General features: G+C 42.8%; 1 protein-coding gene across 6 annotated transcripts; it reads left to right on the top strand.

Moving 5' to 3' along the window:
• Nucleotides 1-6,712: 6,712 nt before the first annotated feature.
• Nucleotides 6,713-23,549, top strand: LOC134728359 (sperm-associated antigen 11A). Of its 6 annotated transcripts, none has more exons than XM_063606655.1 (4): nucleotides 6,845-6,905; nucleotides 7,489-7,641; nucleotides 19,451-19,528; nucleotides 22,306-23,549. In XM_063606655.1, exons 1-4 carry the CDS (start codon nucleotides 6,845-6,847, stop codon nucleotides 22,338-22,340), a joined length of 327 nt encoding a protein of 108 aa, XP_063462725.1. In that variant the 3' UTR covers nucleotides 22,341-23,549. The 6 variants fall into 6 exon arrangements, with proteins under 6 accessions (XP_063462723.1, XP_063462725.1, XP_063462726.1 ...); XM_063606656.1 differs by lacking the exon at nucleotides 22,306-23,549 and adding an exon at nucleotides 19,152-19,227 and having other exon boundaries at nucleotides 19,451-19,472; XM_063606653.1 differs by lacking the exons at nucleotides 19,451-19,528; nucleotides 22,306-23,549 and adding an exon at nucleotides 8,814-8,988 and having other exon boundaries at nucleotides 6,713-6,905.
• The last annotated feature ends 594 nt before the right edge of the window (nucleotides 23,550-24,143 follow it).

Consider the following 24,143-nt stretch of genomic DNA (forward strand, 5'->3'; position numbering starts at 1 on the left):
AACGCAGTAGTGCTGGTCCCTAGAGTCGCTGGAAGTAGGACCTCAGTAGCTTTCCTTCCTGCGGCCTAGCAGCAAGGGCATCCCCATTGCAACCACGGGTTCAGTTATCAAAGAAGGTTTGCTGAGCTTCCACTCAATGCAAAGCCAATATAGGAGACTGAAGAAGAATACAGGCTGGAAAACCGCCTCTGGTTGTGATAATGGAGAATAACAATGGGAGTTAAGCATGAGTTTCAACACTTTATAAGTTGAACAAAAAATATGTCTACCTAATCAGCTATAAACCTAAGAAAAACATCATTTTTATCCTGATAATATCGGTTTTCTTTTCCGATCGAAAGTTTTGCTCAGGAGTTATATATATCGTGTGTTAATTAAAATGTAAAGTAAATCAATGTTAAGTGTGCCTTGTTTAGAATACACTATATTTCAAAACATAGACCTCTGAGGAGAAAAACAAAAGAGGTGATGTGTGATGACAAGCTTGGGAACCCATTGGAGCTTAAGGGGTTGATCAAGTGGGCGTCTGTGGAGGGTCCCATCCAGCAGAGGGCAGCAGAGAGCAGCCCTGCGCTGAGCTGTGGATTCTTGATCCTGAAAACCTGTAAAGAAAGGTGAGTGATGAAACATTTGACCTGCCTGCCTTTCCTGTCCAAACCAAATTTTAAGGTAGTCAAAAGCTTCTCTCTTCGAAAGCAGTCCAGCTAATAAATGAGGAGTGTCGCCATTTTGCAAACACATAGGGAAACAGGGATCTAGCCAAGGAATGTCAACAGCGATTCAAATAAGCCAGAAAGACAACCTGCTACCCTGTGCTTCCTAATAGAAGGACATAATGCCACGTACGAGCTTCTAGTCATGGTAAGCAGCATCATCCTCACCTTGTCAGGGTGGAAACTGAGGCTGGATTGTGCCCTTTCTACCAAAACAGTGTAATGGCCCTTCGCGTAGGCATCGCCCAGCCTCAATATGTGGTTAGTCTTGTTTCATCCCTTGATAACTCTCTCCTAGATTATCTCAAATAAAAATAAATTATTTCAAAGGTGCCCATTTGAAAATACTCTAGAAGGTGTAACTCAGGGGGAAAGAACTCGTTTTGTAAAATAGAACCCCAATACTATTATCACCCCTGGAAAAAATCAGCATTCATTCCTAAATACAATTTAACAGCCAATCTGTATTCAAATGACCCTGAGCATTTCATAAATGCCTTTTTAAGAGTTGATTTATTAGAATCTGGATCCTGGAAGGTCCACTTACTGCCTCAGGTTGTTTACCTCCAAGGCCTCTTGCACAGATGGTGATGTGTACTTCTATTCCATCTATAAAATATTGTGCTGAAAATTGAGTGCATATCTGGGCAAGCCCCTAGGTCTCAACACTGCAATTACAGGAAAAGAAGAAACTACTGAACCACGCCCAAGGATGCCACACTCCAAATGCAACATACAGAACACGCTATAAGACAATGTGACATTTATTTTAGTCTTATATTTTTTAGACTCTTTTCATTGTTCTCATATTTTGTATTTTATAAAATACTTTTAATACATAATCTCCTTTGATCCTCACCATAAACTCTTGAATTAGGCATGGTAAGTGTCAACATCCTCACCTTTTAGGCACTGTTACTAAGGTTCAGACGGATTAGTGGTTTTCCTAACACTGGCCACGATATTAGGCAAGACCAGGCCTAGACCCCACATCTCAAGTGCAATTCAGAGGCAGCACAGCATGGCATGTACAAATACACAAAGCCTGGAATCCCAGCTCTACTGCTTAGCAGGTGACCTTGGGAAGGTGACTTATTTGACTTGTACCTTGATTTCCCTTCCTGCCATATGGCCATTCTGCCCAACAACACTTACAAACAGAGATCCAACTGCTGACCCTGTGCTACAATTATTTTTTGTCTCCTTTTAAAATGTAATTTGATGCCTTGCCAAGAGAAGCCATCTTGTACTTCCCAATGTAAATATAGAGCAAAGCAAGGGACTTCTACAGACTTTAATCAACGCCACCCGCCGTAGTGGCCAGAGAGACAATAACAAGCAGAAAGCAAAGCTATCTCATTGTCAGATAACGTAGAAAGCCTTGTATCGTGGTCTTCACTGAAGAGCCCTGGGTTTGGCTTGCCGTCCTGGTGTCCTATTGTTTTGCTCTCTAAAGAGGCTGGATTCTGAAACAGCGCCCCCTCCCGCCCTCAGGTGTAATTCACATAGTCATATTAATGAACTGCTATCCTCAGCACTTAACGACATCACAAAGTCACACTACTTTAATTTCAGGGCTTTACAGTAAAAGAACAAAGATAGATTGTTCTATTTTATTGTTTCCAGAATTGGCAGGAAATATTTAATAATTTGTACCTGATGCACTACAAACACAATCAGAAACCCAATAACATTGCTACTTATCTTCTATCTCCAAAGGATGGATACAGATCTGAAGTCTGTAGTTCATAATGAATGATCAGTAACCCTTTGAAATGTGCCTAATGAAAATCAACAGAAGGAAGGATTGTTTGGATATTTTTCACTTTTTAATTTATGCGTTTTTTATTATTTGAAGTTGAGAGAGAGAGACAGAGATTGACAGAGAAAATCTCTGGGTGAGCAAATCACCACCCAGGTCCTTACTTAAATATCCAAAAGAGCAGAACTTGAAATTTTCAACGTGCAGGAGTTAAGGTTTTCCACACTGGCATATTCTCTTTCTTGCCTCCCAAGAGACATCCCATTAAATCCTGGAAAATATGACTGTGTAAAGGGGAAACATATTGCAGCCAAGTCTGTGCTCAGAAGTTGCTATAGAATCAACTTTCTCTTGCATTACCACATGACCCAAAGAAAATTAGCCTGGAAGAGTCTCACAGGTGAGTGAAGCAGAGATTCCTATGTAGATTTTCTTATTCCTGAATTTTAGATTGTGATATGTCCACAAGGACTGCTGGGACCTCACTTTCATAGGCACAGAGGGCCCTGTGGGTAAAAATAGGTGGGGTCCTGAGTCTTCCCAACATGACAAAGTCAAAGACAGACACATGGTGAGTGGTAGAGCTGCCTTTGTGGCTGAATCCGAGAGAAAAAATGATCAACCTCTAAGGACTGGGAAGGGGCTGAAATGCTTTCCAGTTATGAGAAATTACACACAAAATAATAAAAGCATCATGGCACCGTGGAGAAAAGATACTATTCCCGTGAAAAACTACATTTCTTCTTATGTGTGTGACCACCATGAACTCCTGCTCTTCCCCAAACAAATTTGTTGCCTTTCCCTTTAACTTTGAGCACCCCTTTGTTTATTTACATGGACTCCATTCTGTTAATAGTGTCTGCAGTGCATAGCCTCCTCCAGATCTTTAGTCTTTAATTAACACATATAGACACATCGCTTTTTCACTCATCCTCCATTTCCTCTTCTTAAAATATTGGTTAGGTCTCTAAGAGTTTTCATTTCCAAAATGTTATGATTGTTTCGTCAGAATTGCCAACCTCGGCCAGGCAGGGTGGCTCACGCCTGTAATCCCAGCACTTTGGGAGGCAGAGGTGGGAGGATCACTTGAGGTCAGGAGTTCAAGACCAGCCTGGCCAACATGGTGAAAACCCGATCTCTACTAAAAATACAAAAATTAGCTGGGCGCGGTGGCAGGCACCTGTAATCCTAGCTACTCAGGAGGTTGAGGCAGGAGAGTCGCTTGAACCCGGGAGGCGGAGGTTGCAGTGAGCTGAGATGGTGCCGCTGCACTCCAGCTTGGGCAACAATGCCAGACTCCGTCTCAAGAAAAAGAATAGGCAATCTCAACAGATTTATTTAAACTTATAACAATACCATGTTTTTATTACCAAAACTAAATTGTGTTTATGCCTTAGCGCTCATGAAAGGATTTCCTGTGTTCTTTTATATGCTGCCTTAAGAGCATTCTTGGGATGGCTGAAATGGCTACAAATCAAATTGACTTCTGAAAACACAATTCATTTTGTGATTCTGTGCATGAAAAAGAAACAAAATACCAAGGAATATTTTTGCACAATTCTCAAAGCTACTTCTTTTACCACAATCCAAAAGCAGTTTTCTCTCCTATCATGTAATTCTTCCTGACTGCTTTTTCCAAAGAAGACTCTAATATTTGTGTCTTTTCCATATATCAGTTATTTTCCCTAGAGGGGAATCTGTGCCTCTGTAAATGGCGTTCTAGTTGGTCTTACAGACTTGTTAGCATGTTACAATCTCAGACTTAAGAATAAGAAAATCTGCATAGGAATCTTTGCTTCGCTCTTCTGTGAGTCTCCTCCAGAGAAACTTTCACTAGGTCATTTAGTAATGCAAAAGAAGAGTCTAAATTTGATTCTGCAGAGAACTTCTGATTCCAAACTGGGCTACAATAGGGTTTTCCTTCTCGCATTCATATTTTCCAGGATTTACCAGGATGCTACTTGGGAAGCAAGAAGGAGGATGTGCTGATGTGGAAAATCTTACTCCCTGCACGTGTGTGCAATTTCCAATAAGATCCTTCAGGAATATGTATTTGCAGAACTTCTTATTTGACAATAAAATCTTGATCATTTTACTTTAGCCCACCTACTTAGTCCAAACGAATCAAGATACCACATACTAAGCAGCTTTAAAAAAAAGAATAAGATTTATTGATTGAATGGACCAAAAAAAACTTGAAACAATTATTAGAATATTCTATAATGGGTTCTGCCATCCTCCCCCTCAGGATGGATGTGGCTTTTAGCAAGAGAATTATTCAAAGACTTTTTTAGGACACAGAAATCTGGCAGAAGAGGACAGGAGCTGAGAGCATTGTTGTGTTAGGCCAGATGTAACATTAATTGCCTTTATTACGACTTCACCAGCTTTTGCCTGTCAAAGAGAAGAACTAGGCTTTCCTGGCTGCTCTTTTTTAAGATTGTTCTTTTCAGAAGCATGGAAGAGGGGGCTTACTTTATCTCAAGACGTAGACAAAGGAAGTGAGATCTAACTATTTTTGGCTCAGTTTCTTCATTTAAATTATTTCAAATAATTCTAACGACTTAAAAGAAGATTCCGTTACCTGGGTGGTAATTACTCAAATGCTGTTATATTTTAAGTCATGATTTTGATTAATGATTCATTACTATTAATATCTGAATGGTGGAATAGGCTTGTTTTTGTTTTCTTTCCTTTTATAGAGAAGATAAAAATATATAGAAATAAGTTACCAATATACTCCAAAATTTCCATCACTGTTATAAAAGATCCACATTCCAAGTTTAAATAATTACAAATACAACTGTAAGAAGTTGCTATTGAACTAGAGTATAAAAAATACCCAGAGTATGTAGATGAGCGAATCAATCTTCATTTAGGGTTGAGGTAGAGCAGCTGTCTACCTCCTTTCTTGACTGTCTATGTTCTTCCAACATCCAATTATCAGAATTTGATGCAGTAAGTGATTAAAGAAACTTATCATGGGCCAGTTGTCACCTAACTCCGCAGTGTTGCCCTGTGCTCTTGGAATTGGAAGACTTCCTAATTCCTTAAAGTGAAAGGATGTGAATGATGCTCCTGCTCTCCCTGACCAGCACCTCATGCTTTGCAGTGGAGAATCTGTCCTGAGACCCAAAAGATAGTGGCCTCCGCATTGTGCTGCCAGGGCAGCTGCTATGTGCACCTGTCCGCAGCTGCAAACCTTCCGCCCTTTGTTGGTGCTTCAGCGGATGCCCAGGTCTCTATTGTCATTGCTGCCTCTTTCTCCATTTGCTTCCAGCTTTCTCCAGGTAGAGAGTAAGTATTTTTATTTACACAAATGACCTAAGTTGTTTTCTCTGTCTGGATTAAAATATACATGCAAATGAGACATATGAGATAAGCACTATCTTTTCCAGACATCACTGATGTTACATTGGATGTTATGTGAATACAAAACTCTTCAACCAAAGCCTTCTTCACTTTAGTTAAGTCCAGAGCAGACTGTCTGGGTTACATGCATACCTGAGCTAATGCAGCCAAGTAAGAAACACACACTTGGTTAAAATGCTTAAAAAGATGAAGGAGAAGGGAAGACAAGTCCTCTGCTTGGATATCACTAGAGGAGAAAACCCAGACTCAAACACAGATTTTTTTTTCTTTTTTGAAAGAATTGAATTGGACCCAGTGACATCAACAGGAGGTGTGTGGGGATAAAGAGAATGGAAAGCGGAGAGAAAAATCAAGACAACTCAAATAAGTTAAAATAGAAAGGAGGGGGGTCCAAAGTGAGGAAGGAGAAGTGGAGGGGACCAAGAAACAGGGAGAGAGACTCAGAGAGGAGAAGAAAAAGAAAAGAACATTTTGAGCAGCCTTGGAACTCTCTGTATAACTTCAGGAAGGGATAGTTTGTAAAACCAGGTCCTACCTGTTATGTTGTGTCTTATGCATGATTTTTTAACACTAAAATAAAAACGCTCAGCCAACAGGATAGAATCGACATGGCAGTTTATTTATGTCCCTGTTCTTATGAACATTAGGGGGCTTTTGAGAAGCGTTTGAGGACATTGGCAACTTTATGATACTTATGTTTGTTCTGCCCCTCCATGCCTTTCATCTTTCTGTTTCTCTCTGTTCTTCCTTATTCACCAAACCCACCCAAGACATTCAGGCATATTATTTACTTCCTGAAATATGTGTCTCAAGTGTTTGTTCCACCAGCAGTGGGATAGTAGCGTGTCCACATTGTCCTTTGAGAATGAGAAGTCATCCTGGAGCACAGCTCTTCCCACGCTCCGGGCCCACACACCCAGCCTCACTCCATCAAAGGAGCCCCGCTGCCTGCCCACCCACCCTGGGTGCTTTCTGGCTTGCAGTGCTCTTGGCAGACATGAGGCAACGATTGCTCCCGTCCGTCACCAGCCTTCTCCTTGTGGCCCTGCTGTTTCCAGGTAAAATGGAAAGGTGACCCGGGTCTGGGTGCCAGAATCTCTCTGCAATGGTCATCTGAGGTATGGGAGTCCAGGCTGGACAGGGAGAGATGAAGTCCTTGGAGCATGTATTCCTGGTGGAGCTTTGGGTACGAGTCTCTGAACTGGGTTCATAAATGGCACTCTGAATTGGCTGATGGCACTTGCTTCCCAGGGAAGAGTGTCCCTCCCCGACTCCATTTTCTTATCCTTTTAACATTCCCCTTTCCCTTACAGAGAAGAACATTACATTTTAGGGAATCTTAACAACTGCATTAGTGACACTTGAAATAAATTCTCTGGCTGTGCTGGCTTTGAGGAGGTTCTCAGACTCACCGTTCATGGCATACATTTCTTACACTTCATTCACCTTCTCTGTCTACACATAGGTGCATACAACGCATGTGCACAAATGTGCACACAGATGGAACACTAGCACCCCTCCCAACTCCCCCATCCAATCACCCATGCTCACTCACCTGGTAGACTGTAGGTGCCTCATGCTGACGGGTCTGCCAGGCGGAGGCCTCAGAGCATCCTCAGACGTGTGTTTCCACTTGCACAGGATCGTCTCAAGCCAGACATGTGAACCACTCAGCCACTGAGGCTCTCGGAGAACTCAGGGAAAGAGCCCCTGGGCAAGGCACAAACGGGTTTCAGCTGCTACGCCAGGCAGTGAAACGGGACCTCTTACCACCGCGCACCCCACCTTACCAAGGTGAGTCAGGGACCAACACGTGCAACAAGTGCATCCACTGGGGAGACGTAGAGGGAACAAATAGACGGGAAGATGTCTGTGCTGGTCGGGGTGGGTGAGCAGTCATTGTTTGGGGAAGACATGGTGCGGGTGCATTGGGCTGCCCTGCCTGTCAGGGAGACCACGGGGTCTCACAGCTTCCCCTGGGGCTGGATCATTGAGGGCCTTGTGGAACGTGGGAGTATTGAGGGGCCAAAAGGCAATTTATCTGAAGCCACGTCTGTAATTGCTGGCTTCCTCCAAGAACAGGAGCCAGAGGAGACACGGGTGGAAACATGGCCTCCTGCCAGGTTGCAGCCCCATGCCCTTAGCTTTGAAGGTCGTTCCCGTTCAAGGAATTTACTGAATACCTACTAAGTTTCAGGTGTCCATTGAGGTCTGGGAAATGCTTCCTGAGGATGGGGGCAGAGAATAGACTGTATTGTCAGTCTACTCAGGCAAGGAGGTAGCAGGAAATGGCAAGGGACAATTGAGCCCACAGCCACTCTTCTGGACTCTTCCAGAAGGGCCAGGCTTCTTTCTGGTCAGCCCCCGAACCCCTGGGCAGGACCAGCTTCAAATCCAAAAGAGCCTGGAAGAGCCTGTAGTTTCCAAGATGATTCTTTAATGCCAAGCTGATTGCTGACCCTAAGACAGGGAAAACTAGGTTAGCAGATCAGTGGGCAAGAGCAAGAAAGACAGGAGGGTGTTGGCAAATTGCTGTGACATCCAGCAAATAAAGTCCTGCTGAATTTGATGCCTGCAGCATCCTACCCAAACTCCCATCCCTTTCTAATTGGCCCACAGTTCCAAAGGACTCATTCATCTGGATCTCCTCCCAAGGGAAGGGAAAAAGAAAACTCAATTATTACACAACAAATATAAACAGGTGCAATAGTAGGCGTGTGTTATTTAGTCTAACAGTATTCCTATGAGACAGGATTATTCCTTCCTTTGGTTAAAGGAGATTTAGTGGGGCAGAGCTATATATCTGGAGTTGATGTTTTAGTTTGGAACTTGAAGCTATTAACTATGGAAAGCTGTTTCATATCCATCCCACCCCCACCCTGTCCCTCACGGCTCAAATGACCACTGTTTGATTCTGGAGATGGTCTTAAGAAGCTAATGTTGGATTTTTTCTTTTTTTAATGCAGAACCTGCATCAGATTTAAAAGTTGTTGACTGCAGGAGAAGTGAAGGCTTCTGCCAAGAATACTGTAATTATATGGAAACACAAGTAGGCTACTGCTCTAAAAAGAAAGACGCCTGCTGTTTACATTAAAACTGATGTTGCTGATATAGAAACATAGCTCTGCCACTTACCTGTTCTCCGGGGCCACGTTGTCCAATCAGGTGCAGGTTTTTTGTGGAAGTGTCTGAGCAGCAGGGAGCGGAGATATTGCCACTTGTGCCAGACAGTTCAAATATTTTATTGTGGCAAGATAAATGACAAAAATGCTACCTGTGATCTTACAGAAGATGACTTAGCTTGACATGAACCGAATTTTCAAAATCACACAATTTGTGCTAGGAAATGTGGATATCATAAACTTTTATTAGAAAGAATTAAAATAATTTGTTCTTTTATTTAAAAACTATTTTTTGAATACCTACTTCTATTCTAGGTACTGTGCAATGGAGTCCATTCTATTCTAAGTACTGTGAAATGTAGTTGAGGTGTTACGTGTGTGGTCAAACCCATTCTCCATCAGCCCCATCATCTCCTACCTGCAAGCCAGTTCGAAGCCCTGTTCTCTAGCAGCAGCTGAGAGAGTGTGCAGGCAAATGCCTTCTGGGGAGATACTGAGAGCTGGGAGTTACTGCCTGTTCTCTTTGTGCTAAGCCTGGAAGAATACCCTCTGGAAGTCCTCTTGTGCCCCTTTAAAACTACCCATTTGTTCTCTGTGGCCTTAGAAGACACAAAATGCAGAGACCCATTTATGACCCGATGGTGCTGTGCAATTCCAGGCTTTTGGTGTCCTGAACAAAGAACTGGATGTGATACTCAGACAGCAAAGCAAGCAGCAAAAGTGTGTGAAGCGCAGTATTACATTCCCGGAGAGGGGATAGTGGGCTGACTTCCGCCAAATGAGATTAGCATGGCTTCGGTGTACCTTGGGTCTTTTTATGCGTTTTTTTTCCTTCTCTTCGCAAGGCTGCCTGATCTTTTGCCGGTGCCTGCCTTTTGATAGATAGGTGTGTTGCTTAGTTACTTTAGCCTGTGCGGGCTTGTGCATTGTCTCCATCCCATAATTTTAACTACATGCATGATAGGTAGTCCATATGCATGAGCTTTAATGAGCTGATTATCATACAGCATCCTGTTAAGGATACTTTTTCTCTTTAATGCCTATCTCTGAAGAGCTGCCCCTTCCTGGTTTGATGTGGATCTTGCTGGCCATGGGGTCCTTGCTCTCTTCTTTATCTCACTTTTTCTTTTGGCTGCTTCACTTCTGCCTTTCATCTTGCTTCTTGCTCACCCACCCCTTCACCTTGCTTCTGTTTCTGCTTTTATTCACTCTATCCTTTATCCAACTTCCAATTTCCTCTGCAATTCTCCTGCCTCACATTAACTTCTAGAGATAAGTGATTTAGGAGCCAGTCCCCCAGGTGGCAGCTATAAAACTGTGCTTGAAGTATTCTCCTTCAAGGGAGAAGCTGGAGACCTGGATTTCTTGCTGGAGCTAGTCGAGAGGAGCAGGCGCAGTGCCTAGCTATACCTCTGTTCAGGCTCCCACAGGTCTACTGTTCACCCTGCCCCTTTGGCTCCCAGATACAGACCCAGAAGTCAACCCTCAGGCAGCAGATGGGAAAATGGGTAGATAAACCCCTTGCAGGTAGAAACCGGGAGGTGGGCATTTACCTGCCTGCTCTGGCCTCAGCCCAGGGAGAGAGCTGCCAAAAGTGCTTGCAAATCTGTGTCCCACCATCTCTTTGGTGTCTGTGGTTTAGGGAGACCTGCAGATGCCCAGCTCTATCAACCCTGAGCTGGGTGATTTAGGAGCCAAATCCCTGGGTGGGAAGCATAAAGGTCAGGGTACTATATGTGTGGTCCAAACCCTTCACTCCTCAGGGAGAAGCTAGGAGTTGGGACTTCCTTACCAATTAATTGTAAGGTGTTATGCCTGGGATAGGGATTGTGCGGGGAGTGTGTCTCAGCTCTTCCCACCTGTTTTCACATGAATATTTTCTCAGTTGCTTGATGTGTAGTAGTCTTTCAATTAGTCCATGGTTTTCTCTCAGAAAGAACCGATCTGTGTGTTGATATTTCTTTGGTATATCCGTGGAAGGAAGGAAAGGCTGGAGCCTCTTAGTCCACCATCTTGCAGATATCAGTCTGGCACACCCTTGATTACTGTGTAGTTGAGCGTTTTTTCGTTTGTTTATTGATCATTTTTTCTCTTCTGTAAAATTTAATAGTTTTACTGGGTTACTACTTTATTTTCTTTCTTTTTTTTTTTTTTTTTTGAGATAGAGTTTCACCCTTGTTGCCCAGGCTGGAGTGCAATGGTGCGATTTTGGCTCACCACAACCTCCACCTCCCGGGTTCAAGCGATTCTCCCAGGTTCAAGCAATTCTCCTGCCTCAGCCTTCCTAAGTAGCTGGGATTATGGGTGTCCACCACCATGCCCGGCTAATTTTGTATTTTTAGTAGAGATGGGGTTTCTCCATGTTGATCAGGCTGGTCTCAAACTCCCGACCTCAGGTGATCTGTCCGCCTCGGCCTCCCGAAGTGCTGGAATTACAGGCGTGAGCCACCGCGCCCGGCCAGGTTACCGCTTTATTCTTATCCATGTACATGTGCTCCTTTTATATCTAACCTTACATATTCTTTCCTCCATCAATTATCTTCCCTTTCTCTGGAATGCCTCCGGCTTAAACCCCAGTTATCCTTGAAATATCCTCTCATTATCTTTCAACCATAATTTTCATGCTTTTCCCTTTTGTTCTCTACTTTGCAGATATTTATTTTTATATCAGTTTCTCTTTCTGTAGAGCCCTTCTTTTTTTTTTTACTATTTTTGGATTTTGAAGTTCAGTTATTAGATTTTTAATTATTTTTAAATAGTCTTATGTTTGCAAATAGTCTCTTTCTTTCTCAACGTGTGACTTTCTCATGGGATCTAATTCTCATTTTGCTTACCACAGTTTCTCAAATCTCATTAGGAATAAATACATATTGATTGTTTTAAAACTGCATTTTTTCATTGAAATCGCACATATTCCAGTTCAGTTAAGTCTCTTCCAGTTTCTAAAAGTGCTGACTTCACTTCTGCTAGTTTTACACTGACCGCTAACATCTGCTTGCTCATGCAGACCAGCTGTTGCAGGATTGCTTTGGTAGGGTAAGCAAGCGAGTGAGAGGTGGCACAGAATGAATGTGGGTAGAATCTGCTGTTTGTCTTAAACTTTTCTGTAGGGTATCTCTACTTAAAAGAAGTTTCATGGATGTCTTTAATAAATAAATAGGGAAGAAATAATGTTATTTGCCTAATCTGTCCATAAAATCTTCATCAGTGATAATTATTTTAGGCTCAAGTTAATTAATAATAAACTGCACATCACAAAACTTTGAGCTCATTATTCTCTTTGCAGCTTTCTTTAATCCCCATAAATTAAAACTTCCTGCAAATATTGTTATGTATTAGATTGCTACAAAAGTAATTGTGGTTTTTGCCATTGAAAATAACGGTCAAAACCGCAATTACTTTTGCACCAACCTAAATATAAGCATCTGGGTAAGAATCAGGATCCTGGGGCTCAGCATAGGAAAGAAACTAGGTACACAGAGCCCTTTACAGAATGCCACCTTTCCAGGCTTTTTTTCTGAACAAAGATGTTCCTTAATCAACTTATATATGGGCACACTCACACGGGGCTGATAGCCACGGATAATGAAGGTATATGAAACTAGTCCTCACATACAAAACCAGAAGCACTGGTAACTTAAATAACCTCTTTGTAAAGCAATCTCAATATGTATGTAAGATATAAAATACTTGTTCTCATTGTTTCAGTTATTCTGCTCAGAAATTATCCTGGGAAATAAAAAATACTTTGAGAAACCAAAAAAAAAAAAACTCTAAAAAGTTCAAAATGGAGCACTACATTAGCAAACTACAATAAATCTACTCATAGATATTACATATTCCTTAGGTATAATAAATATAACACAGTGAAAAACCATCAAAATGCATAACATTTTCAAAATACTTATATGTCCTAAAAATTATGATACCAATGTTCACATATTTGATATAAAATTAACTGTGAAAAGTATGCTTAAAAACAATAAAGTTTCTAATGTTAAAATTATTGGTGATTTTTAGATATTTGCACCTTTAAAAATACCATCAAGTTATTGCATTACTCTTAAATGTTAAATATACATTTGTAAGAACAAAATTAATGTGCCTAAAAATAAACATATATATGTATATACAAAGATATCACTTAATTATAAGCAAAGACATTCTGTTGTAGACTTAAGTTGCATCCAGAAACTCACAGAGTTAACATAAGAAAGCGCTTCCTGGGCAGTAAGATGATAAGACTCCTTGTTTGCATAGCGGTGAGTAAAAATAAAAAAAAAATTTATAAAAAGATGATATGACATTTAAAGCATGTTACCCAGGGAGATTTTGGAGCCTACCTGGGATTCATAAAAAACAGGTAGAAACTGATTTTTTTTTCCTCTCATTCTTTGATATTATAATATTTGCAGTGCTGGGTTGGGGACAAGGGGAGGGAGAGCATTAGGACAAATACCTAATGCATGTGGGGCTTAGAATATAGATGACGGGTTGATGGGTGCAGAAAACCACCATGGCACATGCATATCTATGTAACAAACCTGCACGTTCTGCACATGTATCACAGAACTTAAAGTAAAATAAAATAAAAATAAATAAAAATTACAGACATTAAAAAGAAAATGTGCCATCCTGCTTGGAGACAACTGAATAAATATAATGGGTTCTCAAGGTCAGTCCTGAGCCAGCAATTCCATTAGTTATGCATTCTTTGTTCTCACAGCAGCTTTTTAGTACAGGCCCCTGAGCCCTGATGAGGTTGTATGGCCACCAGTTTTACGCAGTGGGAAGAGGTCCTTAGACAGGAGCTTGCTGGAGGCTGTCTCAGAACGCCCTGCAGCACACCTGACTGCCTTGTATTCCACTCTGCATGCCCACCTTCCGCGCAGCGTCCTTCCCTCCCCTGCACCCCAGCAGCTTTCCCCGGGATTTGATCCTTCTGACTCATCCATTGCTCAGAGAGTCCCCATCATCAGGAAGCCTGTCTTCTCTTCAATGCCTGAGGTTTGCGGGGCAAGGAACAGGTGGGCAGGCTCAGTCAATTCCACCCCATTGCACCTCGTGTGACATAAATAATGGGCGCTTCTAATCTTTTCTTCCTGTCCCTACATGTGGTCGTCACTGCAACTCTGCAGGCTTGACCTGCTCTCACCTGGCTTATTTTTACCTCTTTGGGTCATGGGAAATGACCTTCGGCACCCAGGGAATCTCCCTTAGTTGATAAGACCAAAATGGAAATAAATAATAAGACCAAAATGGGAAGTTAGTATGCCTTCATAAAGAGAGATTAAACTCATGAACACAAACCCTGCCTCTTTCTTGAAAACCCAAAATACATAAATAAATAAAACCTCCGGAGCAAGAGGAGTAACATTAGCATTGCCCATGAGGATAAAAAAGTGGGGAGAAACCCCAGCTGTCTTTTTCATCATCCCAAAAGGAGACACCAGTAAGCAGCCACTGGATTTGCCAGCTGTGCACATTTCATATATATGGAATCATACAATATGTGGTATTTTGTGCCTAGCTTATTTTACTTAATGTGAGATTTTCAAAGTTCCTCCATGTTGGAGAATGTGGCATTACTTCTTTTCCTTTTGTGACTAAATAATATTGCATTGCATGGATGCGCCACACTTTGCTTATACATTCATCAACTGATGCACATTTGCATTGCTTCCACCGTTGACACTTGTGACTAATTCTGCTATGAACACTACACTCATGTACAGGTTGCTGTTTGAACACCTATTTTCACTGCTTGTATGTATACACCTAGGAGTTGAATTGCTAGGCCATATTGGTAACTCATATTGTTTAACTTTCTGAGGAACTGCCAGACTTTTCCACAGCAGCTGCACCACTGTACATTCCCAGCAGCAACATATGAAGGTTACAATTTCTCCACATCCTCACCAACACTTGCTGTTTTCAAAAATTTTGTTTTGTTTTGTTTCATTTTGAGACAGAGTCTCGCTCTGGCGCCCAGGCTGGAGTGCAGTGGCCCGATCTCAGCTCACTGCAACTTCCGCCTCCCGGGTTCAAGCGATTCTCCTGCCTCAGCCTCCTGAGTAGCTGGGATTACAGGCGCCCACCAGCATGCCTAGCTAATTGCCCGGCTAATTTTTGTATTTTTAGTAGAGATGGAGTTTCACCATATTGGCCAGGCTGGTCTTGAACTCCCGACCTTGTGATCCACCAGCCTTGGCCTCCCAAAGTGCTGGGATTACAGGTGTGAGCCACTGCTTCTGAAGTTTTATTTTTTTTATGACTGTCCTAGTAGATGTGAAGTGATATTTCATTGTGGTTTTGATTTGCATTTTTCTAATGACTAATGATATTGAGCATCTTTCGTGTGCTTGCTGGTCATTTGAATTTCTTCTTTGGAAAAATCTATTTAAGTCCTTTGTCCATTTTTAAGTGTGTTGTTTGTCTTTTTGTTGTTGAATTGTATCAATATTTTTTAAAATACAGAAACATTTTTTCTACTATCAAATGTTTGCAAACCCAAAGTTATCTTTCCTCTCTTCTCCTTACACTCTTCTTTTCCATTCATGAGTATGATGCACATCAGAATAATTAGCTTGTGTGTTGGGACAAATTGAACTCTATTTCCTTTCAACTATGCAATTATATGAACCTATGAACCTATAACCAGATATTAACAAAATTAGCCAATACGCGTGATTTTCTAGTTTGATTTCTTTGAAATGATATGCCTTATTCTTCAGAATTATCCACAAAATAGTTCCGTGGGGATTGCTTTCTGGGTCTGTGATTTGGAAATGGATTCAAGTCTGGAGGAGAAGGTACATGATAAAATTTAGTACTATTAATTTATTTCTCCCCCAAATGAATTTATTTTCCAACATAGTTTATTGTTTCCAAACTATATAGAAATTTTCTAAACTATAATTTCACAATGATTTGATCAGTAACTGCACTACTAGAAAAAATATGCCATCCAGCTTTACCTTGGATCCTTTCCAAATAACGTGTAGTATAAATAGAAAGAATGAATGTAAAGTATAAAATATGCATTTTATTGTTTTATCTATAAGTCATCTTAGTGACTTTTAAAAAATGACTCAAATTTTTGAATATCCACACTCAGTGTTTTTATCAAACAATGGTTCATGTATCGTACAGCCACTTTGTCCATGCACAGGATACATTCAGAATTGTCATTATTCCTTGGGACCCTTGAACTTAGGGTATCATCTTGGTGTGGAAGCCAATTTCCCTAAGGGGCAAATGAAACTGCTTTTCTTTCTTTCTTTTTTTTTTTTTTTAATGAGAGATTTCAGAGATGTCTTCAGAACAAATGCTCCACAGAGAAAGAATTTCACATTTTAATCGATTTTTTAAAGTACTGAGTTGGACCCTCACAAATATTCATAACTATTTTACAATTACTTAGTACATAGCTAACATTCAAGGTAACTTTTTTTCTCTCTCTTTTTTTTTTGGTGGAGGGTCAAAAGCAGCTTGGAGTGCCCAATTTTCCCTAAAGTCTTAACTTCAAAGGTGATTTTGCAAGGTACAGAAAGGTCTGTGAGTCAGAGAGTCCCTGCCAGGGCACATTGTCCTGCTTAATCTCTCCAGAGGTGGAAAGTTCAAAATGAACACCCAGCCCCTGCCTCTTTGAGATGCTCACACTGTTCACCCATGCAGAAAGTCCAAGACCACTGCTTGATGTCTCTTTTTCAAAATCCATGTCTAGGTAAGACTCATGGTGAGATATGGTTGTTGTAGACTGGTTAAATAATGCAGAAGACAGCTTGCAGAAAATATGATGTGTCTAATCTGAAGAATAACAAAGCTCTGCAAGCTATAACAAGTAATATAGGAAAGTCCAGAATGATATCTAGAGTCTGCTATTGTTTACATAAAAATGGGGTATGGATTCATCTCTGCTTCCATACACATGGGACACCTCTGGAAGGATTAATAAGAAGCTAACAGCAATTGTTATGAAGCCCAGGGGGATAGGAGAGAAGACATCCTTCTCACTTGCCCCTTTTGCTTAAGAGAATTTTAAGGGAAATAAATCTAAGTGATCCTGGGACTAAAATCAAATGGGGCAAAATGTGCAGCTTTATCCACTGTGTGTTTTAATACCACATATTATATAAACCCACACACAAAAATATCATGTCCTTGCAGATTCTGTTTTCACAACTCCCAGCACCCCAGAGCCCACAAACCTCCCTCCAGCCCAGGATGACACAGCCCTGTGGTTGCCGGGGGCTCTCTGCATCCCTCACTAGACTGTCACCTCCGACAGCGGATAACTTCATCAAATGAGAGAAGAGCCTGTCCTCTTCCTCCAAAGTAGACAATATCCTGGCTCTTCATAAATAGGTGAATTTTGCCAAATTTTTGGAATAATGTGGTATGTTGTCTCTGTTTTTTTTTTCTTTCAGCATAGCGTTTGTGAGGTTCATCCACGTTGTTGTACACATCTTCTTGTTTTTCTATTCTTGTTGTGGTGTGGAAATACATTGTGTTTTGTTGTTGTCATAATACACTATTTGGTTGCATTCTCTTGGCTGCAAGGAAATGTGCTACAATGAACGTTCGTGCACATGTCTCCTAATGCACGTGGGCCTATGTTTCTGTTGGTAGATGGGAGTCATGTTGCTGGGAAATAAGCTAATTATCTGCTCAACCATGGTGGACACCGCAGCTTTCTGAAGGCGGAAAATATATCTTTACACAACCATGTCTCTAGCACCTAGCACAGGGCTTGGCACTAAGTAGCCACACCTCAACGTTGGTTCACTTTCATCTTCAATATCCGTATATGGAATTATTGGTTGATCCCTGCTTCTCTGAATATCCGGAAGCCAGTCTATTTTTAGGCAGAAAGGGAAGAGTAGTCAGTAACCTTCTGCCCACAGCCTTACTCAGTAGAGCAGATAAATATGCTCATGCTGATCAGTATTCCCAAAAACCTATAAATGTCCCATTTTGTGCCTTCTCCGCTCCATTTCATTCCATCATTCATCATATTTGCTCTCCTTCACGGGAGGGCAGGGAGGTTCAACGGACCTTAAAACATGAAGGTCTTTTTTCTGTTTGCTGTTCTCTTTTGTTTGGTCCAAACAAACTCAGGTAAATGTCTCCTGGTTAGCCCTGGGGAAGGTAGTGCAGGAATTCCATTTATGTGTGTGTCTATATGGACAGTGGGTAGGTGTGTCTGTATGTTGTTAGTGGATGCAGGTGGGCCACTGTGGGGCTCAGTCTTGGACAATTTTGATCTCCCCTGTGAAGTTTTTTAAAAGCTAAATAAGTGTTATAAAGGTCTTGACACAAGACAAAGGGGTATGCTTGCTCTGATACAAGTGGCAAGCACTCACTGCAGTCTGAGAAAAGTTTTCAGAAGGAAGTTATAGTCATATGAATGTCAGAGCTGGAAGGGAATCAGAGATTGTCTATAGCAGCCCCATGCTCTACAAAAAGAAAACCAAAGTCCAGAGAAAGTGTTAATTTACCACTGTGCAATGAATCTTTATGGTCATAGTAGGTCTTCAAACTTATAATATTCCCCCTGCTTGCACATAGAACACATTTTACAGATGGGCAAGCTGAAGTGTAACCAGTTAAATGAGTTGTCTAAGGAGACATAATGAGATATTGGAAGAAGTAAGACCAGAATCCAGGTCTCCACGCTTCCAGGCTGGGGGCTCTTCTGTCTTGACTAAAGGTGGACCCCCCACCTTCTTCACTTTGCCGTCTCCTCCAAGCTGTGACAGGGCTGAGATGATACAGAATCAGGGATTAGACCCCGTTTGGAGGTTGGATGTTGTACAAGAGTGTTTTCCTAATCACGCAAGACCAACACTGTGCTGTTGTTGTTGTTGCTGCTGTTGTTGCTGCTGTTTAAAGTCATCGTACGTGGCATTTGCAGATCTGACATAAGTAAGATCTTTCTTTCAACCATCTCTTGCCCAATGTCCTGTTGTTATAAAAATTTAGGTGGTCATTTGTGACTTACAAGCCCACAGGTCCTGGTGAGGAGAGAGGTTTTATTTTCTCCTTTTCGTTGTAGGACATAAAACTAAAAATTGGGCCATAAGTTGAGAATGGGTTAATACCTCTAATTTCCTTAGAGACCAAGACCTGTCCTATTCTGGACCACTTCTGTTTTCCAAAACTTCCTTTGTTTCCTTCTAGTGCACATCTCTCACCAGGAGGCTCGAGGACCCTCATTTAAGATCTGCGTGGGCTTTTTAGGGCCTAGATGGGCCAGGTGAGCATTCATAAAACACACCCTATCATCCTCCTGGCAACATTTCAGATATAAATTATCGTTCCTGTTTTAAAGCTAAGAGGCCAAAGTTCGGTTAAACTGGGGCTTGTCCAAAAATACTTAGCCTTGTCAGAATATATAACCCTTGGCAGTGGGCTGGGGTCATCTTCTATTCTCTGCACTATATGAGTTAAATGTCAACTCTCTTCTGTTGTATCCATAGGGGATGTTCCACTGGGAATTAGAAATACCATCTGCCGTATGCAGCAAGGGATCTGCAGACTTTTTTTCTGCCATTCTGGTGAGAAAAAGCATGACATTTGCTCTGATCCCTGGAATAGGTGTTGCGTATCAAATACAGATGAAGAAGGAAAAGAGAAACCAGAGATGGATGGCAGATCTGGGATCTAAAATATAAGCTCCCGGAAGGCAGGGATGTTGAAGTATCCCAAGGGCTTAAAGGAATGTGTAGCTTATAGTAGGTGTTCAATAAATATTTGTTGAATGAATTTAGCACCAAAGGTGAAGAGCTGATAAAAGACATTTTTTTAACTTCCTTACTTCTCCATGTACTGCCTTTTCAAAGGGGTCTCAGAATTTTGTGATATTCCACTTTCCTTTCCTAATCAAGGGAATGTCTCTTAAGTATCTGGAGATGGGAACCGACTAGAAACCAAGCTCCAAACTGATTTTCAGAGAGACATAAATGCAACCAATCTGCTGCTCTGTTTTCCATCTGATGACATCTTTCTTACCACACCCAGCACTAGCCTTCTCCTGCTTATTCACCCAGATGGTAATGCACCTTATCCCTTTTCCCTTTATGCCTCCTCAAGCAATAACACCAACAGGTCACATTTCAGTAGGATAGTATTGTTTTCAAGCATTTACTCTTAGGCTATTTCAATTTATTAATACAACAAGCTGATAGTGTGTATAATAGGGGGTAAGCGGGTCCATTTTAGGAATGAAAGAAAAACGAAAATCATCAGGTGAAGCACATTTCCCCCAGGCTAGCAATTCATAAATGGCATTCTCAGTATGCCTATCAGCCAGCATTCATTCTTCTATGATCCTTCTAAAAAACATATTTCTGTGTAATTGGAGCAAGGCAGGGCCCCTGTTCATGGAGATTCCTGAATGCTTAGCTGCCTTTTGCCTTTCTCTGGATCCTGCTTGAATTTGTTGAATACTAGTTCCAATGGTAGTGAACACCAATTACAAGCAAGGAATTTAAAAAATAATAAAAACAAACGTGCTGAGAGATAGAGACCACATGCCAAGCTTTTTCCTGACTGACAGGTGGCTTGGGAAGATGCTCTGTGTTCCTCTTTCTGTCGCTGCCTGAGTCCAGTGTGCTCCTGAATGAGCTGAGGTGCTGTAAAGAGCCCTCTAGAATGTATACTTTGGGGCTACAGTCTCAATTCCCAGCTCAAGTTGCAATGAATATTTGTCATCTTGCCTTTGGCCTCTCGCAGCCTCTTCTAAACTCACTCTTGTTTTTTTTTTCTTTTCTAAATGCAATCAGACAGACCTCTGGAAGTGCACAGAGTAAGTCTCTCTTAGGCACAGGCACCTCTGCAGGGCTCTCTGTCATGCCTCTAGAGGGGAGAGCCATTGTTCCATCCCTGAAGGGAATGACTTCCTGAAGGGCATTGGCCCCTATTAGCCTTGGCTCAGAGTGAAACGCAGCAAACGTGCATGCCTCAGAACTGGCAGACACATTCTCAGCCAGGAGTGCCACCAGCCCACACCAGCAGATCTGTGTACCAGAAACACAAAATAAAATGAAGGGCCACTGGGGGGCTAGAGCCTGGTTCCATAAGGATGGGACTTCTGAGCAGGTGCCGTTAGACAGCAGCCCCTTCTTTTGGCCTCATGTTCCTCAGAAATGAAATGAAGGAGCTGGGCTCGATCTCAGACCCCATCAGAGCACAGCAGCCTGGGGGTGTGGAAGCAGAGCCTCACCCAAGGACCAAGGGGTCTCCACCAGGTGAGATGGGGAGGATGGGAACCCCGTCCCTCCCTGCCAGGGTGCTGCAGGTGAGAACCCCCAGGGAGCCCTCCGCAGAGTCCAGGGCCAGCCAGCAGGGCACTCGCGTGGGCCCTAGGCTGTACTATTTAATATTTTTAAGGTGGACCTTGGGCCTGGGCTGATCTAAATTGTAGAAAATGTCATCTCCCTCTTATGTAAAATTTCTCCAAAGGAAGTGTTTGTCCACCTGTAAGGCATGGTAAAAAACTGGTACCTATGGCATTGCGCAGCACAAAACAGGCTGTCTGGGAGTGTTTGCTGAGGCTTCCGGGAAGCAAACATGGAAGGGAAGGGAAGGGAAGGGAAGGGGAGTGGAAGGGAAAGGAAGGGAGGGGAGGGAAGGTGGTGCAGGCTCCTGGAGTCCTCAGTGGTGAGCTCCGGAGTTGCTCTGTTCCCTTTTTAATTTTTGTTTACTTTTTGGCTGTTTTTTCTTTTTCTTTTTTTCAATGTAAAGTGTCTCTGTAAGGCCTGAGAATGAATCTGACTGGATCAGCCCAGAGACCAAGTGAGAGCCCCCAAAACTGGGGCTTACTTTCTTGTTCCGCCCCTCTGGGATATTGGGCAGATCTCCATAGCATCCCTGTCCCCATCTGTAAAGTGACAGGATTGAACTCCGTCCTAAAATGTCCTGGAGTGGTTCTAAGACAGAATCCCCAAAACGCTCTTTTTCAAAGCCTGAAAGGCTTGGGTCAGGCAGGCATCCCGGCAATACCAACACCTACCACGCGGGGGCGCGCTGCCCTTCCAGTGCCTGCAGATGGGATTTTTTTTTTTTTTTTTTTTTTTTTTTGAGCACTTGTTCTGAAGCTGGGCACTGGGCTAAGGACAGGAGCAGCTGGGGTCACCGCAGGGGAGAGCCAGGGCGCCCAGGTTACCAACGCTTCTGGCCTGAATCTCATGGCACTGATTACAGTGCCTCATTCGTCTCTGTCCTGCACAGGGTACCATTGACGCCAGGGGGGTGGAAATGAATTAAGTTCAGACTGAATCAGCAGGGATATTTATTGAGGCATTGTCAGGCATCTGCTCTTATTTGGGAACAGGGACAGGCCAGCAGCACAGACAACGCTGTGGATAAGGAGAGTAGAGCCTTCCTCTTCCTGCCTCCTGTCTTCTGGAGTTGTGACCGCAGGGTGGCCCAGGTGGATCGGCCTCAGAGGCCAGGAGGCAGCTCTCTGCAGCCGAAGAGCAGGAGCCTCACCCACGGTCTGTGGCTCTGACTAAGCCTGGACTGCCTCTCGGCTGTGCTCCGTGGACTGGCTCCCCAGGGATCCATGTGAGAGACCGGAGTATGATCCTCAGTGCGAGGACAAATAAAAGTAGTGATTACGTCCACCCCATCCTGCCCTCCGTCCAGATCTGTTTTCAATTTGAGGATTCACCTGCCTTGTCCTTGCTAAGACACCTTCAGCCTGTGGTCAGGGGAAGCTGGGAAGAGGTGCTGGGAGACCCAGGACATTGCCAGTTGCTTCTCTGGCTGGCACTCAGAGGTGCGTGAACCCTCTGCCAACCCCAAGAGGGGCAGGAGGGTGCCTGGTGGTGGGCCGGAGCTCCAGCCAGCCAGCAGGGGCAGAAGGACTAGGCCTGGTCCAATGGGGGCCCAGGATGTTTTTCTTGGCAAATCCTCATACTTTTCACATAGCTCTTTCTTCTGAGATAAGTATGATAATCTCCACTGTATCTCTAAGGAATCAGCTTCCTGATATGACACAGTAACGAGGAATGACAGAGCTGTTCCCTCCTAGTACTCAAATTGGCTCGAATTTCAACCCCACTCTGAAGCTTTCCTGGCCCTCTACCCGCATTCCTGCCTGGCATTATCAATTGGTCTACGTCTCTGCCCCTCAGACACTTCGGTGCATCCTATCATAGGGTCTAGTCACTCTGTTGCCATCATTTATTTACATATTTATAGTCCTCCCACTAGACCTTGAGCTCCTCAAGGACAGGGCCTGGTACATAAATACTCATATTTACATCTTTAGTAACCAGTGAAGAACAATAAATATGAAATAGAGGAAGGAATGAGTGAATTAACCTAAGCCTCAAACACTGGTCTTCTTCAGTGCACCACTACTGTCCTTTTTAATCCAAGCACTGGGGCAGATTTCACCAGGGGATGCTGGGAAACCCCACTGTGATCGCGGCCACATCCTAGTCACAGCCTGAAGCCCGCATCCTTGTCTTATCTCTCACAATCCCCTGGTTTCACCGCCTTCTTCCTCTCCTCATTCCAGCCACTCCCCGTCCCATTGGGGTACTCGTCTCTACAATCGGTCAGAAGGTGGGGCAAAGCCTTTACTAGCTCTCCTTTATTATAGGGCTTCACAACAGAACTTGTAACCCCTTCATTTTCAGGGGCTTGACACTTACCCCACAGGAGGCAGCAGAGCTAACAGGGAGGCTCGATGTGTTGGGGCTGGAGAAGTGAAGAGTCCCCTGGCCCCTGAGTCTCCACACTGAGCATCTGCCTCTGACAGCATGACATGTGTATCTTCTGTCCCTCCCTCATGGAATCATAGACAGAAAAGGGACCCAGGATGTCACTAAATTGAAGCCATGCCCCAGTGAGCCTCATGGCATCCTGGAAAAAGCCCTGAACTAGGAATGAAAATGCCTGCGTCCTTGTCCTATGTCTGCCGTCCTTGACCTCACTGAGCTTTGGCCCTTCCTTGATAATTTGAACACAGGCTGTTTGCTCTTTGATTTTGAAAACAGAGGATACACGAAATTCCTTATGAACCATACAGTATTGGGACTGTACAGGTGATTCATTTTATTAACTAATAATTGAATCTTCTTGATTCAAATAAGATACAGCAAATGTGATTTGAGATAGTTGTCAACATGGAAAGAGTACATATTGCATTTTAACATCATA

Source organism: Pan paniscus, chromosome 7 (assembly GCF_029289425.2).
Source record: "Pan paniscus chromosome 7, NHGRI_mPanPan1-v2.0_pri, whole genome shotgun sequence".
NCBI classification, from domain to species: Eukaryota; Metazoa; Chordata; class Mammalia; order Primates; family Hominidae; genus Pan; species Pan paniscus.

Coding starts and splice junctions, on each gene's coding strand:
- LOC134728359 (XM_063606653.1), top strand. CDS start 6,713: ATGAGAAGTCATCCTGGAGCACAGCTCTTCCCACGCTCCGGGCCCACA. Junction 6,906..7,488: donor TGTGGCCCTGCTGTTTCCAG/GTAAAATGGAAA, acceptor CCACTTGCACAG/GATCGTCTCAAGCCAGACAT. Junction 7,642..8,813: donor GCGCACCCCACCTTACCAAG/GTGAGTCAGGGA, acceptor TTTTTAATGCAG/AACCTGCATCAGATTTAAAA.